At 44.8% G+C, this 24,362-nt stretch overlaps 2 protein-coding genes across 6 annotated transcripts in view; one reads left to right on the top strand and one right to left on the bottom strand.

The window, feature by feature from the left end:
* HBP1 (HMG-box transcription factor 1) overlaps positions 1–8,235 on the top strand; it is a 31,015-nt gene extending 22,780 nt beyond the window's left edge. For all 4 annotated transcript variants that reach the window (XM_060020257.1, XM_060020258.1, XM_060020260.1 and 1 more), the window contains 3 exons: positions 3,481–3,798; positions 5,917–6,058; positions 7,138–8,235. In XM_060020257.1, coding sequence (XP_059876240.1) covers positions 3,481–3,798; positions 5,917–6,058; positions 7,138–7,155 — 478 coding nt within the window. In that variant the 3' untranslated portion in view covers positions 7,156–8,235. The remainder of the gene's footprint in view (positions 1–3,480; positions 3,799–5,916; positions 6,059–7,137) is intronic.
* A 202-nt stretch (positions 8,236–8,437) lies between these two features.
* The window catches only part of COG5 (component of oligomeric golgi complex 5), a 283,839-nt gene continuing 267,914 nt past the window's right edge, over positions 8,438–24,362 (bottom strand). For both annotated transcript variants that reach the window (XM_060020256.2, XM_060020255.1), the window contains exons 20-22: positions 17,548–17,674; positions 16,797–16,876; positions 8,438–9,294 (exon numbers count right to left, since the gene is read on the bottom strand). In XM_060020256.2, coding sequence (XP_059876239.1) covers positions 9,180–9,294; positions 16,797–16,876; positions 17,548–17,674 — 322 coding nt within the window. In that variant the 3' untranslated portion in view covers positions 8,438–9,179. The remainder of the gene's footprint in view (positions 9,295–16,796; positions 16,877–17,547; positions 17,675–24,362) is intronic.

Here is a 24,362-nt window from a genome sequence, read left to right as displayed (position 1 = left end):
AATGAAACATTATGTAACATGTTAATATAATTGCTATTTTAACATAATTAATGTCACTATAGTTTCTATCGTGTTTATGAATGAGTTTTATAATAAAATTGTTGGGAAATTAAGGGAATGATTAACAGTTCAGGAGAATGGTTACCTCTGGGGTGACAAATGTAGAACTTTAGTGATATGAGAAATACTGTTTCCTTGTTATTTTAAAATTTTTATTATACATATATTCTTTTTCATATTCTTTTCCATTATGGTTTATCACAGGATATTGAATATAGTTCCCTGTGCTGTACAGTAGGACCTTGTGTCTATCCATCCTGTGTATATCAGCAGTAGTTTGCATCTGCTCATCCCACACTGCCACTCACTCCCTCCCCCACTCTTCCTCTTCCCTGGCAACCACAGGTCTGTTCTCTGTGTCTTTGAGTCTGTTTCTGTTTCATAGATACGTTCATTTGTGTCATATTTTATCTTATTTTAGTAGTATTTTTGGCTGCATCACGTGGCTTGCAGGATCTTAGTTCCCCGATTAGGGATTGAACTCAGGCCCTTGGTAGTGAAATCACGGAGTCCTAACCACTGGACCACCAGGGAATTCCCTGTCGTATTTTAGATCATATGGTTGTCTTTTTGACTTACTTTGCTTAGTACGATAATCTCTAGGCCCATCCATGTTGCTGCAAATGCAAGCCTCAGTGTTTTAACTGTAAAATGGAGGTGATAACACCTGCCTAACTCTACTCCTTGTTGTGAGGACTAGAAATTACAGTATCCAGCTGGCACACAGTAGGTGCTCTTGGGTCATGCTGGTCTAGGAAGGGCACTGGAGTAGATGTTAGCTTGCTGAGGACCAGAAGAAGTCAGCAATAAACTGATGGATGAGCTCTTAAACACAGTAGGTGGCTCTATTGTAGAAAGGAAGCTTCCAGGTGAGAGCTTGAGTTGAAGAAGCCCATTTGAGACATTGGGTATTGAGGCCAATCTTCTAGGCATCAGGCAGGTTTAGGACAGTCACTTTACCAATCTAGACTACTTCTGCAATAATAATTGATACCCCAGTTGAGGACCTGCTGTGTGCTCACCTCTGCCTTAAGTGTTTTATACAGTCTGTTCTGCCAGCTGTGCAACACTGCATAGCAAATATTATCTTCATTTCAGAGCTAAGTAAACTGAGGCTAGAGGGTTACCTGCCCAAGCTCATACCATTAGTAAGTGGCAGAGACGGGCTATGAGCCCAATTAAAATTTTATATTATTACGTTCTCCAGAGTGATTTATTTTACCCTCTCGGTCAGTTGTCAGTCATTTTGAGAGCCTAGAACGTGCTGGCACTGGGGATTGAAGATCAGTTAAGACATAGGCCTGCCTCTTTGCTTCCAGCCTAGAGAAGGGAATGGATGAGGCCGTGTGTACCGTGTGTAGGTGCTGGTTGGGAGGCAGTGTAGCCTGGTTAGCAACACGGCTCTGCAGCGGACTGCCTGGATTCACAGCCGGGCTCTGTGATAGCTTTGCTGCGGAAACTGGGGTAAGTTAATTTTTCCATGGTCTTCAAAACAAAGAAAAAAGCTGTAAAATGAGGATAATATCGAAGGGAGGGTTAAGTGAGTTAATATTTCTGATTCAGCTAATAGACACTATACTATTGTACTTTTTCTTTAAGAGCAATAGACAGTGACGGTGGAAAGGGGCATCCTGAGCTCGAGGAGTGGCATGTAGAAAAAAAGTGAGGTGAAATAAGGCACATTTTAGGAACAGATAGCAAAGAGAGCGAATGCTCAGTATAGCAAAAAATTAAGCTCTTTTAAAAAGATGTTTTATGTAATATAATGCTGTAGTCGTGTCAAAAATATGAATTCTGTGATTGAATATTTCAAGCTACTTTAAATTGTATCCATAATGGAAATGGATGACGGTTATATTTGTACCACTAGATGGTGGAGTTTTCAAATTTCAGTAGGCAATTAGCCTACCCTATTTTTAAATCTTCCAGTATTTCAAATTATTAATTATTTTCCTGCAGTAGAAATTAATAATTTTGTGTCAGGTTCATTTACAAATGCTTAAGTTTGCTATTTTTCTAAATTACATATGAGAGGGGCTTAAGATAGCAAAAATTATTTCTCTGGCATAATACTGATTGCTAAGCATTTATTGGATGATTTTGGAGTCATACTTGTAAGTACACTTATTTCATGTAATACCTTTAAAAAAGCAGATGTTGTGTGGTTGATAATTGGTAAAAGTCATTTACTGTGTGCAGTGAATGGCGTGCACCTCACTCAGGTAGCTCTCCGTATGTCAGAATCATTCATAATCGCACATTGCTTCACCTGTAGGCGGATACTATTCCTGTAGCTATTATCAACCTGTTGATGGACTGCCAGAATCTCTGTTTCAGGGAGAGAAAGAGGAGTTGGGGTGAAGTAAAAGATTTTCTGCTGAGATTACCAATGTAAGCAGTAGAAGTTAACAGAGTTGGAACAAGAGAATTCTCTTGACAGGTATATTTTTAGGCTGTGGTCTACGTTATTTCTAATTTTCAGATGATGTTTTCAATTAATCTGATGGTTATTCACCTTGAGGTTTGCCAACAGCAGTGCAGAGTACCATGGTACTTATGAGGAAACCTGGGGCTTTGGAGCTGGACAAACAGATCTGGGTTGAGAGCTAGTAGCTGTGAGGCCTTGGGTGAACAATACTTTTTTAGCTTGTTTCTTCATATAAAGAGAGGATAATGATAATCGCCACGCAAGCTTGTTGAGAAAAGGAGATGATACGGAAAGCTTATATACCTATATAAACTGAACATACCTAACAAAATGTGGCCTTTCCTGATCAATGTGGGGTTTTAAGTTATTAGGCTATTTATAATATATGGATAGCCTTGAGGGGAGACTAATGCATGTATGACTGTATTTACATGTCATTGTAAACAGATGACCCAGGTTACTGTGCATTTAAAGTTTCTTTAGCTACATTTAACCACTTCTATCTGTCCTTACCCAACATCTTGTCTTCTGTAGTAGTTAGTCCTTAGGCCTGGTATATGCTTGCTACTCTGTTTTAATTTTGTAGTTTCAGGCTTCTAGAGGTCAACAAATTAGATTAGCAAATTTGTCAAAAAAATGAATCTAAAGTAGGAATGAGTTGTATGGGATCTGAAGAAGGTGTTTGCTATGAATAAAGTATGTGGATTGTAACAGATTCCTTTGAAGTGGGGAGGCTTGGAAGTCTTTTATAAAAACATTTTGTATTAAGATTAAAAAAATAAATTTAGTAAATGCATACATAAGCTTTCATCTTACAAGCAACTATCAATGGTGAAGTTGCTAAAGTAGTGTTGGTAACATTATTTAAGGTAAAATATATTGAAATTTCCAATCAGATCTTAAGGGTCTTTTTTTTTTTAATCCTGTTTTCACAAATCAGATAACTATACTGAATTAAAATCCTGTTAATGAATTTATGTATTTATTTACAGCTATGACTTCACGCCTATGGATTCCTCTGCAGTCTATGTGTTAAGTAGTATGGCTCGTCAGCGTCGTGCATCTTTGTCTTGTGGAGGACCTGGAGGTCAAGACTTTGAAAGATCTGGATTCAGTAAAAACTGTGGCTCCCCGGGATCCTCACAGCTCTCTTCCAATTCCTTGTATGCTAAAGCTGTCAAAACCCACAGCTCAGGGACTGTGAGTGCCACTTCTCCTAACAAGTGCAAAAGACCAATGAATGCCTTCATGCTTTTTGCCAAAAAATACAGAGTTGAATATACTCAGATGTATCCAGGGAAAGATAACAGGTAAAAATAGTGATAATTCTGACTATATAACAATTCAGTAACACTTCTGTGCAGTTCAGAGGAGCTGGGATAGTTAAGTTATTCAGTAGCTTTCATTATTGAATTCTGTTTTCCAGGTTGATTTTAAAGTAAAATGTTTAAGTGGAATTTTTAGGGTCATGTGTAACTGTTTTATAATACCTAGACAGATAATTAGGTTAGCTAAGAGGTAAGGATCTGCCTTCTAAAATAATATTAAATGTCACTTGCCTGTTAGATGACACAGTTCTAACAATTGACTGTTCCATCTTTACAGAAAAGACTAGCACCTTCTTGTGTCAGATCTCAAGGATGTACTTGTTTTACAACTGTGTCATGCTATGGGATGTGCAGGCATTGGCAGTTTGTAATGACTGCCAGATTTGTCAAAAGACTACGAGGGGTCCTCACTAGAGCCCAGGGATAAAAGTTAACAGTGCGAGTCCTTCCTACTGTTTGCTTGTGCCCATACCTCATCTCTTAGAATCCTCTACTGCTCGCTTGCTCTCAAACCAACCAAGTTCTCCACGAATTAAAATTATCTTCTCCATTCTTCCTAGTTCCCCTTAATCCTTGATATTCTGAGAAAAGTCAAATGATTATGCACATAAAATAATTCAACTTTGAATTCCGGTTTTAATGACTCATGATCTTTTTATATATATACATATATATATATGAGATATATTGACATATGACATATTAGTTTCAGGTGCACAACATAATGATTTACTATTTGTACGTATTAAGAAATGATCACAACTAGTCTAATTAATATCCATCACCATACATAGTTAGGAATTTTTTTTCTTGTGATAGGAACTTTTAAGATCTATGTTCTTAGCAATTTTCAAATATACCACACAGTATTATTCACTGTACTCACCCTGCTGTACATTACAGCTCCATCACTTAAAACTGGAAGTTTGTACCTGTTGACCATCTTCACCCATCTTGCCCACCCCAAATACTTCCATTTTAAAAAGAGAAGCTTCTTATACCAAATGCATCTGTGACTTGGAAATTGATACATATGTGAATACTTTTTAATCAATTTCACTAGTAAATGTGTCAACCATTATATAGTACCTTTAACTCGGAGACTATAAAAACTGGTTTTTATTTTACTAAAAGAAGATGCAGTGCAATGTGGAATTGCATCGACTTACTGGATTAAAAAATACATACATTTACTACATTTTAAATTTCTTTTCAAGTAGAGCTTCTGTGGCGACTGTTCTAAAGCTCAGATGCCTGTTTTCTAGCTTCCATGTCAGCCATTGTGAAATCTTTTGTACGTACTTCATGCAGTCATTCCAGACCACCTGTTTCGTATGAGTGTCATGAAATTAAGGGTTAATGAGGGTTAAGCTCTTCACAAAAGGGAAACAGTCTGTGTCTGCCTGTTCTGGATGAGACCATTTTAGTAGTTTTGGGAACAAATTAATAAACAGGGAACAGCTTCAAATTTCTATCATGATGGGTCTTACCAGTTTGACTTTTTCCCCTTTGAGTTTATCCAGTTTTCTTAAGTAGTAAGTGTAACTGTGGCCTAAGGTTTATTTGGTGGTGTCTTTGGAGGTAAGTGGTAAGTGTGCATAGTTAGCGCCACCACATTTTCACGGCGGTTGCATGAATGAAAAAAGGCTTATCGTGACTATTTGATGGGTTATGGGCACAAACAGAAAGTAAGAATACCTTTCAATACAAGGTGAATATGCTGCTGATACTAAACACTGTCTGCCTTAATAATCTTAAACATCTTTGGAAGACCGATGTACCCAATGGTAATTCAAACAAACCATTTCGTTGAAATATTTAACTTTTTTCTTCAAATCTAAGCTGTGTAAAATATCCAGTTTTTAGCCCTTTTAGATATTGGCCCTATTCTAGGAGGCTTTAATTGCCAAGATTACGATGAATGGACCATGACTTCAGATTTTACTGGAAATGAGTACAGTAGTCTTGACCTTTCTCCTTCTCTATGTTGGACGAGATTTTTGTCTTTCAACTTTCTACTTCTTCCTAAAGTAGCAGCACTTGACATGAGTTTTCTGAAAAATTCTTGCTTTCAACACTGTGTAAATGTTTCTTTTACAGAGCCATAAGTGTGATCCTTGGTGACAGGTGGAAGAAAATGAAGAATGAAGAGAGGAGAATGTATACATTAGAAGCAAAGGCTTTGGCTGAAGAACAAAAACGTTTAAATCCTGACTGTTGGAAAAGGAAAAGAACCAATTCAGTATGTTTCAACAAGTAGTTGCTTAAAGTGATCTTGACTTAACTCCAAAATTATACTAGCGTATTGGAGCGGTTGTTAGAAGCTTTAAATGGGCGTTGATGCTGTTTCTCAGCCTTCTTATCTTTCAGAACCTAAATAATGTTTGCACACCATCATATAAGGCAGGCTGCCTTTCGTCATTAGTGCCATTTACTCTTGTAGCTTGCAAAGTAGGAATGTTTGCTAGAGATGCTAAAGTAGAAGACTCTGAAATGAGTATTTCTGGTTGGGTTGAAAGATGGGGCTTATTAACTCATTACTATCACAGGAGAAGAATTTTCTGATTTGGGGTGGTATGTCTCAACAGCCTTTCTTTTCTTAATTGGTGATGGGCTGTGGAGGTGGGGACTTCTGACATTTGCACAGAATTTCTAGGTTAAAAATCTCAGCAAGGAGAAGAAATAGAAAGGCCCAGGAAGGCTAGTAAACAAGTTTGCACCATAATAATGCTGTATTGGATAGACCAGATTCTTAAAACTTTTCCATTACTAGACTAGCATCTTTTAAGTGTTTTCGATTAATTACAAGAAAACGTCACATGATTGATAGAACAGAATGAGCTCAATTTGAAATATCATTTAAAGACAAAGGGACAGCATCAGTACTTCGCAGCAGGAGGGCTGGCCAAGGATGTTCTAATTCATTCTCTGTATTTGTCTATTTCTGTATAGTAACATGTGGTTCTCATCTGTTTAAGAATTTCTTATAAAGAAGCAGTCAGCAGTCAGATTCCAGTATGAGGGTGACTGAACTAGATTTTTGAAGTTCTTTAGGATTCCATGTGGTAGGACTTGGCCTGGATCCCCTTTCCTGTCTGCTCATCCTAGTCGATCTCTCTTGTCTCAGCATTTACATAAATTTTCTGGATGCTTGGACCATCAGGTATTATCAGACTTTAAAAAAATCACCACCTTTGAGAAAGCGATCTTTTTTTAATAGTATGGTTGTTAACATTATATTATCCATCTTAGCTTTCACTTGTAGAACTGCTGTGTATTTATGTGTAAACATTCACTGAGTTATTAATTTTATCTCCACAGGGCTCACAACAACATTAAACCAGGATGCTTATGTTCTTAAGTCTGTATTTGCATAAACATTGACTGTTGATGGAAAGACTTAAGAAGATCAAGGTCTCACCATTTGTCCTGAATCCGTGTGACCGTAAGATACTGATAGCATTGAGTCTTGAAATGATTGATTTAATAATATGAGTGAGGATTTGCTTTCTCCATTAGAGCATTAAGTAAGCTAAAACTATCAACATTGTAAACCAAATTGCCTTATTTTCTTCCAAACTTCATATATGTCTATCAGGTAATATAGGCTTGAAAATTGATATCCTGTGGTGCTAAAGTACAGTAGAAAGAGAGGAGAAGTGTATACATGTTTTATTTTAAATTGTACAAAGGGGGAATTTAAAAATATGTAACTGCTGTTTATACATTGGCTCCTTACTGCTTATTAATCTGTATTGTATACGTAATGGAGTGAAGCAGAAGCCGGGAGTTGGCCTTTCCTTGAGCAACCACCATATGGCTCAGCATCTGTGCCAAACACGGGGGCTCCTAGTCTGGCCAGTGCCAAGAGGTTGCCGGAACAGGGGGCAGGTGGATGGTGTCAGTGTCACAGCCTGAGAGCCACCTGCCACGGCTCCCGGAGCATGCTGAGTGGACGCGCCAGGTGGCAGCACCCACCCCTTGCTCGATGGAGACAGCCCAGGCCAAGGTAAAGTTAGTGAATAGCATTGGGGTATAGTCACTGTAATGGTGCTGTTAACGGTTGACACCATTGTATTTTTAACTTTTGTGTCCTGTATCTCCTCAGCCACATATCTTAATATCGTATTTGTCATCGTATCTCTATGGTGGGGGCAGACTTTGCACTTATGCAGTGCAACACGTGCACTTTACTTTCCTCCAAACTGTCTACAGTGAGAGCAAACACAATGGCAATACAGCTGCTTATGCTCTGAGCTACAATCATGGCTTTTCATGTTACTTACCCAGTGGTGTTTCTGGTTAGGAATCACAGCTGTAAAATTGAATTTCAGTTCATTACACTTCTTCATGATGTTGCCCCTAAATTTTGCACACTATATTCTTGTATATTATTTCAAATAAAATGAAAAAATTGTTTATCTCTGACTTCCACTGATTGATCCTGACTGACCTTTACCAATGAGTCATCAGAATAACAGGTTCAGGAGATGGAAAATATTTTAGAAGTGGCTTGTGGGATTTTAAACATTAAATTTAAAATAAAATGTTAATGACAGGGCAAGGGCAATAGAAAACTAAGGACCTAGATTACCTACTATTTATAAGAAATCTCATAGAGTAAAAGTTATTTTTAACTTGGCATCTCTGTTACAAAGTTGAACAGCCCCGAAAGTCTGTTTTTAATAAAATGACACACAAGAGTGTAAAGACAGCCTTGCTCTATCTTTATTAAAGATACAGTTACACAACATTTAGCCCTACATCTTAGCTTTGGGATATGCCAGTGGTTCCCAAACTTTGTTGCATGTTGGAAACACTTCAGGATATATATATATTTTTAAATACTAATGCTTGGCTTCTACCCCCATACGTGTTAATAAGGGGTACAAATTGGGCATCAGGGTTTTTTAAAGCTTCTACCAGTGAGTCTAATATGCAGCCAAATATGGAAACCACTGGGCTACCTACTTATCCAGTGAGGAAGGATGCCAGTTGGGGAGAAGCCGTGTACTTACTAGAAGTTGGTCGAATCCCTTAAGCAGCAGCGGGGACTCTGTGATGGGAAAGAAGTTTTAGATAGCCTCACAGAAAAGCCTGAGAGGAGAGACAAGAGTTTGGTATCTTTCTGGAAAAAATCAGGTCCACAGAGTTGGAAGGTGGTGATGATGAATCAGTTTTGACATTTTATGCTACGTAAGGTAGAAGGGCTTCAGAGGTAAACAGGAAAGATCAACAGGAAATACAAAAAATTCAATTACATTCTTAAAATAGTAGATGGCAGCTGTCCTTTAGAGTATGTGTTAAATTGCCAACCTTGGATAGGTTAGCACAAAATGGACATTAAGAAATACTTCACATTATTACTGAAGAGCAGACATAGCTTTTTGAAGCAGTTGAACCATTATGGGATAAACTGGTGCAAATTCTTTGCCTTCTCTGCTTTTAACTGATTGAACATAAGCTTCCAGGGCACCCCTGAAAACCAAAAGAAAACAAGGATCAGAAGGTTATACAAATGAAATAAAAGAGCTCGGAGGATGCCAACACCTAAAAGCAGCCCATTTCTGGAACTGCTTTGCCCAGTCGACCAGCCCTCAAACACTTGTTGGTCGCGTTCCTGTGGTTAAGGTGCAGAGCTGTGCACGGTTTTCAGCCTGCGTTGCACTTAGTGGTCTCATCACCCAATCGGAGGCTCTCTGGCGCCTAAGATTCCCAGTTTCCCTTTCGTGGTCTTTCCTACTGAAGAGACTTCTGCGGAGCCAAGCGCAGCCTGTGTCGACGCGCTGAGCTCACGAGGGGGCGCCCTGCACTGTGCAGTGTGCACGGCACTGCCGGAGGCAGGGCCCTCGCTCAGCACACACTGACACTGGCAGGGCTTTGTATTCCTGTTACCACAAGTAGGATAAATTGTTCTTAGGCTCCAACTGTTGGCCTATTAGGCGACGAGAAGGCAGGCAGTCTGAATTTAGCCAAGAGTATGATAATGATGTTCTCATGAATTAGATCCGGGGCTCAGCAAACCAGCCCACAGGTCAAGTCCAGCCCTGTGCTTGTTCGTTTATGCATATTTTCATTATTGGTCTATTTAAGTTCCAAGTAGAACAATTTTTTGTCATAGCCATGAAGTTTCACACTCTTGAGAGTAGAGCATTTCCATAAAGATGTAAGTTAATACCATAACTCGGCTCACATAACTGTCTCAAGTCCCATCTAATGTGTAATTTTTCACTCTTATTTGCTCCCAAACACTGAAAATATGCATCCTCTGTCAGGCTTGGCCGTTATTTTCATTTCACTGCAGGGGATATACTTGCCAGGCGCGTGTCCAGCTCTGCTCACACCACAGCGCCCTGCAACCCCACTAGCCACTGTCATGGTTTCATACACAACTGAATCTCCAATCTCTCATTTCCAGCCCTGACCTCCCTCCCGATCTCTGTGTTCTGGACATCTTTATCTGATTCCTTCCAGGTCTCCCTGAAACTCACCTGTCAGAAACCTAGGGCTGTCCGAACCCATGGAACCTATAACAGTGAGAGTGAGCCCCAGTGTAAGCTATGGACGCTGGGTGACCATGATGTCCATGTGGGCTTCCCAGCTGTAACAAATGGGGCCACTGTGGAGGAGGGGGTGTTGATAATGGGGGCGGCTGTGCAGTGGGGGCAGGGGACATAGGGAAAAATCTGTGCCTTCTCAAATCTGCTGTGAACCTAAACCTGGTCTAAAAAATATCAAAGGAAGAGGAAAAAACAAACCTAGGATAAAAAAACCCAGGCGAAGGGTAGCGTTCTTCCCCTTCCCCTATTTCAGCAAAGGACACCATCATCTCCCCAAGGTCTGTATCTAAAATTCTTTTAGTCCTACACCTGACCACCACTTTTAACTTACCCCACGTTACCACATCCGGTCCCTCCTCTCCCCTTCAGCTTCAGTCTCAACCCTGCCTTCTAGTGCCCTAATTGCTGCTGTAGCCTCGTAGGTGGTGGTCACCCTGGTGCCATCAGCCCTGCACTAGAGCACCTGCCACACTACAGCCAGAGACGGCCACCTGAGGTCCGTGACCTGCCATGCCCTCTCGCCATCGGGGCAGTGTCTCCACTCACAACCCCACCGAACACCAGCTTCATCAACAACCTCCCCCAACGCTGTGCGACTGCTGGGTTCCAAACCGTTTGCTGTGCCCTAAAAAGACCCTCAAATCATTAGTTTCCGTTGTTCGCGTTACCGACACAGGCAGAACAGCTCCATCCAGCTCACTGGTGACTCTCAGCCCAACCCTGAGAGACCTGGATGCTCGTGCAAATGCCACTCTGAAAGAAAGATGTCTCTGCCTAACAAGGTCGGGCTCCAAAAAGGGCCTGTTTCCCTCGACCACACTGGCTTGTCTCATTATTAGCAAGACACAGCTTCTTCATTAACCGTCCTTATCTTTGGAACGCCCCTCCCCGCTTTCTTCCTCGTAGAGCTTTTACACAGGACCAGCCCAAATGCCTTGTTTTTGATAAAGCCTTTCCTAACTCGAGGCAGCACAAAGCTGAATCCACCGTGGAGTCACATCAAGTGGAAAGGTCTGGGACTTCTGCACCAAGAGCGTGGCTTAGCCAGACCCCAGCATCTGGGGACGGATCCCTGAAGGCTGGCTTCAAGTGAAGTAATAGTTTACTACTCATGCTAAAGTAATCAAACTAGAAACCAGCTCTGCGGGGGCCTGGCAGGCTCTTAGTTAAGAAGCACCACTGGGACATCAGGCTCTGCGCCCCCCGCCCCCCCGGCCCCGCACCGAACTAGCTGTGTGATCTGGGCTACATTTTGAGCCTATTTGCTCATCTGCAAAGTGGGAAGAATACCTACATGATTTAGTTTTGAGAGTTAAAGGATCGTACTGTGAAGAACCTGGCTCTCTTCCAAGTACATCTATGAACCTATGAAGCACTCAAATACCGTTTTCCCCACCGCGCTTCTGATGGCCTCAGATTCTCCATGTAAGGAGCAAGTTGTTTACGCTTCTACCACGCATGACCACATTGCCGTGAAAGGATCTGTGTGTGGGTTAGTTTCCCTCTTAATATGTAACAACTCTGAGGCTTGGGGCTGTTTTCTGCATTTATGTAGCCCCAGGACCTAAGTGCTTGCCAAATGCAGGGTGAACGAATTAAAAAAGTGAATTAGATACAGGAAGACAGAGAACTGTAATGAAAAAGACAAAAGCAATGAAGAAAGGAAATAAAAGAGAAGCATGAGTGCAGGGATCCTCAAAAGTACAGGCAAGCAAAATGGAATTTAATGCCCTTAAAGAACAATGTCCTGTGAGATGCCTTATTCATGTCAGGGCTGAGCCTTAGATGAAACTGTTTCTCTGTGAAAAAACTTGTTTCTTTTAGTAATGCTATTTAAGTTGCTATGGCATCCTGGGCAAACGCCCCACTCCCAACATGTAGTCCCTCCAGATTCACACAAGGTAGAGAAACCCCCAAGGGCTCCAACTGTCTTCGAGACAATGGTGTATATGTATCAGTCTAAGAAATTAATGCACTGAAATTCACAGAAACTGTAATTCTGCAATGAATGGGTTAGAGTCATTTTTATCTAATCAATGGACAAAAATCCACTTAGTTTCATCTGCTTTCAGAAGGATAAGATATTACATAAAACTAGACAATATGTGGAAGAAAGTTCAGAAATGAGTTCGGTTAGTGTTTTTGGTTTTCATCAAAAACACCATCAGAACTACGGAGAGAAAAAAGATTAAAGCTGCCCTCCCACGTAAAATCAGAGCAAGATTTTCAAGCAATTATTACTTCATTTGCTTGAGCAAAACATCAGCTTTCTTGGAAGTCGGGCCAAGCATTATGTAAGAGTCTCAACTCTGGTTTGTATCCAAAATAGGAAGATTATTAAAGTTACCCTTATTGAAAAAAGAAATTAGTATAGGAATTGTGCAAACAATTAGCAGAGGGGAGGGTTTGTGGTAACATGGCAACACTGCCCAATGTGATATAAACTAACCAAGTGGAGGATTTTACGGAACACACAAAATTGATTTTTGTCAGGCAGGACCTATCAGTGTGCTTAGTACAGAGATACCTAAATGACTTAAAAAACTACCATGTGCCTTCGCAGGCCTTCCCCTGACTCCATCCTCCCCTGGGTCTCACCTCAGGCACCCAGTTCCCAGAACTGGAAGGGATCTCACACCATAGGAACACCTGAAAGATGTTCCTATGTGGAGACCAAACCCCCACCTCCAACAACAGGGATCCTGGGGTTCTGCAGAAGTGGAGCAGCTGAGGGAATGGTTCCCAGCCCGTGGGCCCTGGATGCCCGGAGGAGGGCAAGGGGTCCAAGGATGCACGGGGCACTGAGAACTGTGTGACGATTGTACAGGTGAAAAGTACCAATAAGCAAATAAAGTCTGTATACAGTTGTGACACCATAAAGGTGTTCCCCTACTGAGACTCAGGAAAAACAAAGGAGAAGAGGCCACAGTCAGAAGAGTTGCTGTCCTACTGCCAATATCAAGAGTCGGTATGTATGCTGCCAATCCTACTTCTTGTGCAGAACTTGAGAAATCTTTCCATCACAACCTCAGTCTTCATCTTTGCCGAGAACGTAGTCAATACCTGCAGACCCCCAGGAGTTCCCCAGGCTGCCGCCCCGCCCCCAAGGGCGCACATGCCTGCCCGGCAGGGGCCGGGAGGTACCATCTTCCCCACTTCCCCCACTCGGCCCCAGGAGTCACTGATGACTCCACTTTTAAAATTAACTTGACTAAGATCCATTCAAGCTCTAGAGAAATGTCTGGTGTCAAAAGGAAGCAGAAAGGAAGGCAGAAGACAGGTCATTACTTGCCGTTTGTTCCGCAGCAGTAGCTGCTATACCCTCGATCTGCCCTACTTCTGATGACTTAACACACTGCGCCGGGAGGAGATGAGTCTACAACAAGGTTTGCCCCCAAAGCTAAAACAAATTTACTGACATTTAAAGGGCAATACTCACCCTAGGTTTATCTATAGGGGCAAGAAATTCATCCAGTGGTGCTTCAGTATGCAGGGATGAAATCAGTTTTGCAATGACAGGTAAGAAAGGATGTTCTCTAGGACAGAGCTTCCTGCTTTGTTAGCAGCCTGGGCCGGAGCAGGAGCACAGGGTTTGGAGCCCCCGAGGAGGGCTTCATTCCCTGCTCAGGACCGAAGGCTCTGGTATCAGCCATGCGTGGCGTGATGCGCAGGCCTGATTCAAAAAGCTTGACAGCATTTCTGAGCATGGTTTTCAGTTGCTAAATATAGGCTCAGCAACAGCACTGCCGATGAAATCACTCGGGAGACATTTTTAAAAAGAAGCAAAAGGAAGCAGATTTGTGATGTGCCCACAGCAGGACAACTGTTGTAGATGAGCTCAGTCCAACTTGGTAGAGGACAAAGGTGCGCCCTGTTCCATCAACTGAGCCCTGCGCACTCCTGTACTAGCCAGTGGGCTGCAGCTGGCGAGTCAACGGGACTCGGGGAGGGCACCGCAAAGCCCCACACCAGCCCCGGCGGAGTCCCCCGTCCACACCTGGGGCCTCTTCTGAGGGCCGTTTAACCAGACGCCGCACTGACGGTGACAGCTTCACCGCGCGTCCCACCCCACTCCTCGCTCAGATACTCAGAGCTGAGAGGACAAGCGGCCAGCACGGAAGAAGAGCAGGGGCGCGGGCCACCCTCCTCTTTATTCACTGGCAGGGCCGGGCGCTCCCCCTGGGCGCCAGTCGCCACACTTGAGGACTCGGCGCCGCTCCCGGATCTGGCGGGCTGAGGCTTCCTCCACAACCCCCACAGCTTCCTTCCTCGGCGGCAGGGGGAGTGGAGTGGGGTGGGCTCGCACTTGGCGACTGTGCTGTGAAGCCCCAGCTGTGCTGCGGGGAGCCGCGGGCCACTTTAAGAAATCCCAATGCTGGCTCCCAGGGAGATTCCGAGGCAGTCAGGGTGTGGCCTTGACACGTGGATTTTTCAAAGCTCTGTAAGTGACTCTTGGGTGCAAACACAGCCGAGAACCACTTCAGCACACGAGCCCCAGGCTGGCTCTGGAGAACCCAACTCATCCCCTGCTCTTAGACTCAAGCAAAGGCTGGTTTGGTGCCCTGGTCCCCAGGCTAAGAGCATTAGGGTCCCTTGGAAGAGTCGAGAATGGCTTGCAAAGTGATTTAAGAGGTACAACTGCCTGGCTTTGGAGAATGAGGGTGACAGAGGAGTTGAATGATGGCTTAAAGGTTTTCTAGCTTGGCTGGATATAGGTGACAGTGACACCCCAACCAAGACAGGGAGTCTACATCGACAGAGGAATGGATAAATAAGATGTGGTACATATATACAATGGAATATTACTCAGCCATTATAAAGAATGAAATAATGCAATTTACAACAACATGGATGGACCCAGAGATTGTCATACTGAGTGAAGTAAATCAGACAGAGAAAGAGAAATATCGTATGACATCCCTTATATGCGGAATCTAAAAAAAAATGATACAAATGAACTTATTTACAAAACAGAAGCAGACTCACAGACTTAGAGAATGAACTTATGGTTACGGGGCTGGCAGGGGAAGGATGGGGGGATATTTAGGGAGTTTGGGATCGACATGTACACACTGCTATATTCAAAACAGATAACCAACAAGGACCTACTATATAGCACAGGGAACTCTGCTCAATGTTATGTGGCAGCCTGGATGGGAGGGGAGTTTTGGGGGAGAATGGATACATGTCTATGTATGGCTGAGTCCCTTTACTGTGCACCTGAAACTATCACAACATTGTTAATTGGCTATACTCCAATATAAAATAAAAAGTTTACAAAAAAAAAAAAAAAGTGAGTCTAAGAGAATGAGCAGGTTTGAAAGGAAAGATGATTTACTTTCAGCATTTTGGGGTTGAGATTTCTGTGGGGCTTTGAGTGATGACATGTGACAGCAAGTTCGCTGGCCTGAGGCCCTGGGCAACCAAGATGAACCACAGACCCGGAGCCACAGGACAGAAGAGGTCACTAGAGTCATGGGTCTGGGTGAGCTCACCTGGGAACCAAAGTACAGATCGAACGTGAAGGGAAAAGAGCCAGGAACACACTGTGGGAAATGATGGCCTTTAAGGAGTGGACAGAAGAAGACAGTTCAGCAAACGAGACTGAGGGAAAATATGGCCACAGAGATGAGAAGAGAAACAGATGACGGAGGTGCCATGGAAGATCCAAGAAGGCAGGGCCTGTCTTGGTTTGCTTTGTGTCCTCAGGGCCTGGCACATGGTGAGTATCAATAAAGATAAGTGGAATCGGTCAGCTGATGAGCAGTTTCAAGAAGGAAGTGGTGGTCACTTCTAGCTAAAGCTGCAGAGTGATAAAGTGAGAACAGAAACATCTGCATTTGGTGGCTAAGAGGTCTCTGGAGATTCTGGTGAGGGAAATTTCAAAGGAGAGTGCTGATGGAAGAGAGATGCTTAGTAAGCCGTACGGGACAGTGCAAGCATCCCACCCTGGGCATGGCGGGGGTGTACGGGGGGTGGTGGGTGTGTCTGCATGTGTGCGCACACGTGCATAAACACACCTGAGAGGCACTAGGCTGCTGGGTGTCCTTGTTTTCTACTAATAACAGTATCACGTTTACTCCCATCTGCGTTCCACGACTTCAGTAACTGCCCCACGTGGAAATGAAGCAGAAAATGGAGCCAAGGCAAGGAGTCGCTTCATAGTTGAGGTTGGTTTTCAAAACAGAAGCGCATGGTTCTTAGGGTTGCATCAGGCATGGGACAGCACAAGAGGGGATGTGGAGGACACGGAAAGCAAAACCTGACATGCCCCCCAGCAATGCGCCCCGGCAGCACTCCAGCAGGTGAGGCGCCTGCCCCGGGGGAGCACAACGTGCACACGCCCGCCGGGGCCCTCTCCTTCCTCCTCCCCTACATCCCCCACGCCCTGGGCGGTGCCCCTGCAGCGCACAGCTCTACCTGATGAGGAGGAGCCTGTCCTTTTCAGAGGGATGGTCATCCAGCCACTGGGAGAAGCGTGCGTGGGACCACTCGGCCCTCTGCAGGGTGGAAACACAATCAGAGGAGAGAGGGTGAATCCCATCCTGCGACAGCACGTGCGGGTTCAGAGAGGATCGCAGGGATTCCCGGGGTCAAATGACGCCAGACACCTGCCCGAAGGCAGGCGGCACAGCCCCTGGGACACCTTCCTGACTCCCAAAGAGCCTTTTGGGTTTGCCAATTGAAGGTAGGTCAGAAAAGTAAATGGAGCCTCCGTCAAAAAAGCTTTATGGGGCTTCCCTGGTGGCGCAGTGGTTGGGAGCCCGCCTGCCGATGCAGGGAACGCGGGTTCGTGCCCCGGTCCGGGAAGATCCCACATGCCGCGGAGCAGCTGGGCCCGTGAGCCATGGCCGCTGAGCCTGCGCGTCCGGAGCCTGTGCTCCGCAACGGGAGAGGCCACAGCAGTGAGAGGCCCGCGTACGGCAAAAAAAAAAAAAAAGCTTTACGAACATAAATTACTTGTGTCACTATTATTTAAAGGGCTAATTCTAGATGCAGCAGGCAATTTTTACACTGCTGAGAAAGTAGGGGCTGGGCAGTGGGACTCTTTCTTCCTTCCTTAGGCATTTGCTGCCAGGACAGGAATCCGTGATTACGTAAGGCAGGAGAAGGTCGGGCACCTTCAGTTGGGGGGAGGGGGGCGGCAGCGGCACATTCTTCACTTCCTTACCTGGAAGGGGGATCTCAGCTCAGGGGGTGCTCTTGTGAACAAAAACTGGATAATGATGCTGAATGGAATAATGTCCCCCAGTGCAGGGCTACTGGCCACGTGTTCACTTGTCTGGAAGAGCAATGGTCTAAAAGAGGGAAACGCAGAAGTTATGTAATGCTATTCGATACAGAAAGAGGTGACTTGGTAGAAGAATCACAATAGCATACTAGCAGAATATAACCGCACAGTAGCGTAATAGCGTAATACGCAGTAGAAGAATGAATAACAGCAGTCTTCCTACACTGGCTAATTCCTAACCATTTCTTAACCCCGTTTAGCCGGGAGACACACACACCCACCCCACACTCTGGCAGGTGGACCTGCCCTTCAGCTCCTTCCTTGACCCCCAGCTCACTGCCTTTGCGTCTGACTTTACTTCAAGGTGACTCAGCAAAATCCCCTCTTAGAGCTCATCTGATGAACAGGCTAAAATCAAAGCACTTAGCTGAAGCTGTCAAGTAGTTGTAACTAATAGGTTTGGTCAAAATTTTCAGTTTTTATTTTATATAAAATCCTTCCTTGGGCTATAATCTAATGTGGATAAATTCAAAATTTCAATAAATTCAAAATTCAGTTTTCTATACAACTTTTCAAAGGGCAATTACGTCCTTGTATATACAAAATTATTACCTCACACTGACCATCCCTCCCTCCTGACACACTGTGTGTCTGGGCGTCACCATCCACGAAGGGCCTCCCTCATTTTACTGTACTTCACAGATTTGGTGTTTTTTACCAAACTGAAGGTTTATGGCAACACTGTATTGTTAGATGATGGTTAGCATTTTTAGCAATAAAGTATTTTTAATTAAGATACGTACAATTTTTTAGACATAATGCTACGACATACTTAATAAACTATAGTATAAACGTAACTTTTATATGCACTGGGAAACAAAACAATTTGTGTGGCTGGCTTTACTGTGACAGTTGCTTTATGGCAGTGGTCTGGAACCGAACCCGTAATATGTCCGGGGTACCCCTGCATTTTACAGGAGCCTGCAGGAAAATCTATCCCGTTACCCAACCACCTACCCCCTTGTCAAAGGCTAGCAAAAATAATTTGAAACTTTTACTGACTCTTCCTTGGCTTTGGGCTCTGATGGATAAGAGTTAATTAGAGGCCAAGCTGTAGAGGCTGAATCTCAAGAGGAAAGATGGCAGCAACATCTCCTGACTCAGCAGCGATTCTGAAGTATGTAAAATAGCTCTGTACCTGGGCTCTTTCTTCACCCCATGTAATTTACTCCAATCTACAGCTGAAGGCCTGGACGAACCAGAGACACAAGCTTCTTCACCACACTGATGATACACTCAAGAGTCAGCAGTGCTCTCAAAAGATAGGTGGTTCTGGTTGGATCCAGAATATATTGGGGAAAATGTCTTTATAGTAGCTATTCTATAAAATTTATCCCTGGTAGGGATTTTTCTAATTTCAACTGTTTTGTAAAACAACATTATTCTATAATTTATTGTCTTTAACTACTGTGGAAACTTTTTAGTTCATCTGTGTTGCCTGTCTCCAGACTTCCACAAAGCTCTGAACCAGGTCCTCCGTGGGAGCAGGGCTAGGGTCTTCCCACAGCTGTGGGTGGTACACTTGCCTTGAACACTTCCAAGGGCAGTCATCTCACAGAGCTCCACGCTGCAGAGCCTTAGGCAATGAGTCCAGCACCTACTCGGGTATGAAAACGTTGCTGAGGGAATTCTGGTTTTCCTGGAGGCATCCCTGTCTAAGTCCTTCTCTGTGTGTCGAAGACCCTGTCTCCATCTAGGCAAAGCTCCTAGTTTTAACAGCAGCAGCAACGGCTACCACACAGAACACTTATTTAAAGCTTTAGAAACGTGAACTCATTTATTCCTCCAAACGACCCTATGAGGTAGGCACGGTTACATCCCCATTTTACAGACAGGTAAACTGAGAGGAAGAGAAATCAAGTAAAAGCTAGGAAAGGGCAGAACACAGACTCAAACCTGTGCAGCCTGGCTCTTCATTTTGTCAGGCAGCCTCTTTTAGGATATCAGCTGTAGCAACTACTCATCACGTTTTTAGAACAGATAGACTTATTCTCAGAGAGAAAAAAAGACCCCTGGAGAAAGTACAACTTCAAACTGTTAACAACTCCTATATGGTAACCTGAGCAAAGTAATGTTTCCAGGACACCGTTTGAAGGCCATGCAGTTATTATCTCTTTAGCTATCCCCAAATTCTCTCCATGGGTCAAGGACCTCCAGTCACCCACATAATTGAACCATATCATCACAGTCTCTCTTGGAATTATTTTCACCCAGCATGACCTGAAGTTCTTCGGGGGGTGGGGGGCGGCGATGAGCACTACGGTCTCAGAGGCCTCTGGAAGCTGACTCTGGGTGGGAGGGGAGGAAACTGTGCCCCAGCTCCACTTCCCGTAGCCTGGAGAACCCTTGTCCCAGCAGAGGAAGCTGAAACATCTCACAGCCCAAGGTCACCGGGTGCTGAGCAGCTGACATTCCCAGACTCAAAGCCAGCCTGGGGCCAAGCGCGTGTTTGAGCTGTAACAGGGCAAAGAGCCAGGGGGGAGGCGGCTCCTCCACTGGGTCACGGGCTCATCCTGCTGGCGCTCCTGAGAGGCCACCCTGAGGATGTGGGCAGACAGGGGAGCTTGTGCCTTCACTTCTCTCCCGGCTGCCCCTGGTCTGGTGAGAGTCCTCCCCTGCCCCAGTAAAGCCCAATCTTTGCCTACAGCATGTGACATGGTAGGATTCATCCTGAACCCTAGCTCATGACATGAGGAGACCCGGGGGGCAGAGGCCAGTCCTGTATGACAGTCCTCCACTTACTGAAGGGCAGCCATATGGAATCCTTTCTGCCTCTATGACAAAAAGATGACCAAGAATTTTGGTCCCCACTCTCTCTCAGTGCTCCCTATATGAGGTCCCACGTACAAATGCTTTAGAATTAAGTACTAAGAAACAATGAACTTTTTCCTAAGAATTGATATACTTCCTTCCTCCCGAAAGTGAGAATTACATAGGTGATTCTGTTCCTCTTTTATCTTTGGCTTCAGGAAGTTTAAAGTCAAATTTGAAACTTATCTACCACAATTAAATTAGTTTTATGGTTTGAATATTTGTGTTTTTCTTTGTTTTCCTTCTATATTCTTGATGCAAACTGCAAACAATCCAAGGGCAGGAAGGGAAGAAGGATGAGAAAGGGAGAGGGAGGGAGACGGTGAGGGAGGAACGATCGGTAACGTGCCACGGCCGGCAGCCCAGCCGAGCCACACACGAGGCTGCTGACTGCAACACCTGCACAGGGCAGGCCTGATAGAAACCAGCTCACTTTGAAACAGCATCTTCTGGTCAATCACTTGTCCCTTTGGAGCTCTGAGTCACAGCTGTAATTTTTCTGCCAAGACCAAATCTTCCACTCTAGCCACTAACAGGACTGCCAAAAAAGCCACGGAAAGCACAACTGGATTTGATTTCGTATTATGCATCACTGACATAATTACCTGTAAACACTGAATGCAGACATTTTGTTTCCGGTGCTTATTTTAAGAAGCTGAAAGAACACAGAATGAGAACCTCCCTTCTCCCTGATTCCAGGTGGAATCTGAAATACCGGCAAGTTCAAAAAATACATCACCATCTGAGGTGATAAAAGGAACAAAAGGAAATTCATTAAGGTGTTATAAAACACAGATACCCCAAATGCCACAAAATCACTCTTAGAGAAAAATACTCTAAGTAGCAGTGTTTTTCAAGGTTAAACTTTACAGGCAGCTGGTATTTCTTTTTTAATTTATTTAATTAATTTATTTACTTTTGGCTGCGTTGGGTCTTTGTTGCTATGCCCGGGTTTTCTCTAGTTGCGGCGAGCAGGGGCTACTCTTCATTGCAGTTTGCAGGCTTCTCATCGCGGGGGCTTCTCTTGTTGCAGAGCACGGGCTCTAGGCGCGCAGGCTTCAGTAGCTGTGGCTCGCGGGCTCTAAGCGCAGCCTCAGTAGCTGTGGCGCATGGGCTTAGTTGCTCCGTGGCATGTGGGATCTTCCCGGACCAGGGCTCGAACCCGTGTCCCCTGCATTAGCAGGCGGATTCTTAACCACCGCGCCACCAGGGAAGTCCCCAGCTGGTAGTCTTAATTAATCAAGTATTAGATCCCATTAGAAAAAAACTGTACTTCTAGTAGATCTCCACATTTAAGTGATCCAGAGCTGTGTAGCTGTCAGTCTTCTGTTAAGGCCAATTACGGAGTGGAGCAAGACTCGAGTCCTGCTGTCCTGCGTCCACAGCCAGCATCCGGGGTTCCTGGGCTGCCTGCTGCCACCCGCACCGCAAAGCCCCTTTTGGTGAGGGCAGCCCAGACCACTGAGAATGTGCACTGAGACGCGGAATCTGCAGAGAAATGAGTGGGGCAGGAGGGGAGGACACGGGACTCCTCCCTGCACTGGACATAGTGAGGGCTTCGGAGAGATGGGAAGAGGCCCAGATATGGTGGCAGGAGGGACTGTGTGTGTCCCAGGAGAGAACGGAGCAGGAGGCTGATGACTGGGGGGTGAGTCAGGGCTCAGAGCAGAGAGGTGAGAGGCCCCCCAGGTTCCTGTCTTGGAGTCTAAGGCTGTCAGTCCCAGGGGACCAGGACAGAAAGGAGGCAGCGGTTTCAAGCAGGCGTTCTCTGAGAATGAAAGCCCACATTTGGTTCAAGCTTCCTGCAGCATCTCCCGGAAGGCTGTCTGCAGCAGAAGATGGGAGATGTGGCATTTCAGAGCAGGAGGTCACCGCCAAAGTGGGGAGTTTAGATTCTCTTTAACACTCTCTGACTTCTCCTGGATGAATCATATAAGTGTGCACATATTGCTCTAGGACCCTCTGGAGTGCAAACAAGCACAGACTTCTGGGATAAGACGCGGGGCTCGGTGGTTGCGAGCACAGGCAGTCCTGGGTCTGAAATGCAGCCCTGCGGCTCACACACAGTTCTCACATGTGCAGCCCCCAAAGCTTACACCCCTCAGCCTTGACTGCTGCCTGGGAGTTGTCCCTAACTCTCATCTATTGTGGTGAGGGTGGAAGGAGAAAGTACCAGGACAACGCTCACTCAGCACAGGCTTAGCATATAATAATCAAACAATGACTGTTAGAATAAAAACGACAACAAATGAACTATCCAGTCCTCCACATTTACCCGGCTGCTCCTAGCACTGCTGAAGGATTGGCAGGCAGCAAAGCGAAGCAAACCCCAGACGTGGCTGCCTTCTGTCTTCAACGCTGACGTCAGAAACTTGGAATTAAGAATCCAGAAACCTTGGGGAAATCGTGATTGCAGAGGATGGACTGAGTGGAAAGAAGGAACAGAACACATCTGGGGCTGGAAGTGCTCGTCACGGAGGCTGCAGAGACGGCCACCGTCAGGTCTGCAGACCCGCAGGCAGGGACCTGCGCGGAACCTCAAGTGGCAGATGATCACGGAAGTAACTGCAGACACGGGAACCTTCACCACGCCTCCAACTGAAAACTGTTGACGTGAACACTACACTCTAGAGTTACTAATGCTCTTCCTTCTCCGGGCCCCTCATGCTAAGAGATCCATCAGAACACCCCTTATCTCCTGGCAGCTCTCAAGGCTCTTCCACTAAACCCAAGGAAGCTTCCAGCAGAGCAGGCTGTTCCCTGGGAGCAGGCCTGCCTGAAGGCAGGGTCTGTGTCCCGGGCGGTGAGAGGCCTGTGGCTCTTTCTGTCCTTTGTCTCACAACGATCTGCACTGACAGGCCCCTGGCCAGGTGGAGCAAAGGTAACCTCCCTCACGGACACCTCTTGGGGGACACCGTCATGCTGCGGAGGGGTGGACAGGGACAGCGCCTCGTGTGTCTTGTGTACAAACCACCCAGGGGCAAGTCCCTAATGTCGGCAGCTTTCTGAGGCAGCATTCGCTCCGGGGGAAAAGATTCCCGCTGCCTGGGAAATTCTCATGTAGACAGTAAAAGGTAAATGCCTGGAAGAGGCTTGCCAGCCTAATTAAAGAGTCCACTGACATTACGTCCAAGAGAAGTGCCCTGTGGCAGATGGCTGCCTGATGAGGGGAGGGTACGCCTGCCAAAGCCAGGGTGTCTGGGGAGGGCGGAGGGGAGGCTGCACCGGGGTCTGGGCTGGAGACGCCCTGCCTGGCACCGTCACCCTCCCTTGCACTGGGCCTGCTGCCCCCTCCTGCAGCCCCTGCCTCTAAATCTGCTGGGCTTTTGGTAGTTTGGCTGCCTGTTTTTCTCGCCCCCCGACCCTTACTGTATAACGTTTTAGTATATTTTATATTATTTTTAGGCTCCCTTGTTATTTTTAAATGGATGAAACACTGCAAGAGGGATTGTTAAATATATCTGTTGACTTTTCTAACTACAAATATAAAACAACCAAAGCAAAAAGTTTGAATAATATAGGAAACCTCTAAAGGAAAAATCACTAGTAACAATGCTACTCTCCCAAGGTAACATTTTGATGTTTAGCCTTGATTTTTCCTCTCCAAACACACATGCTATTATTTTAAAAATAGTAGGGATCTATACCATATATACTGTTCAGTAGCCTTTTTCATTTCGTGATGCATTAGGAAGTATTTTTCATATTCTTAGATATTAACTAACAACATAACTTGTTAACGGCTGCATATATTTGATCCTATGAATGTGGCATGTTTTATTTAGCCAATCTCCTACTGACTGCCACTGCGCTGGTGCTGATGTGACTCGGAACCTTTAGGGAGGAGACCCATGAACAAGAGCCCAGGTCAATTACGTACACGA

Source organism: Delphinus delphis, chromosome 9 (assembly GCF_949987515.2).
Source record: "Delphinus delphis chromosome 9, mDelDel1.2, whole genome shotgun sequence".
NCBI lineage: Eukaryota > Metazoa > Chordata > Mammalia > Artiodactyla > Delphinidae > Delphinus > Delphinus delphis.
This window is presented reverse-complemented; position numbering and strand designations above follow the sequence as displayed.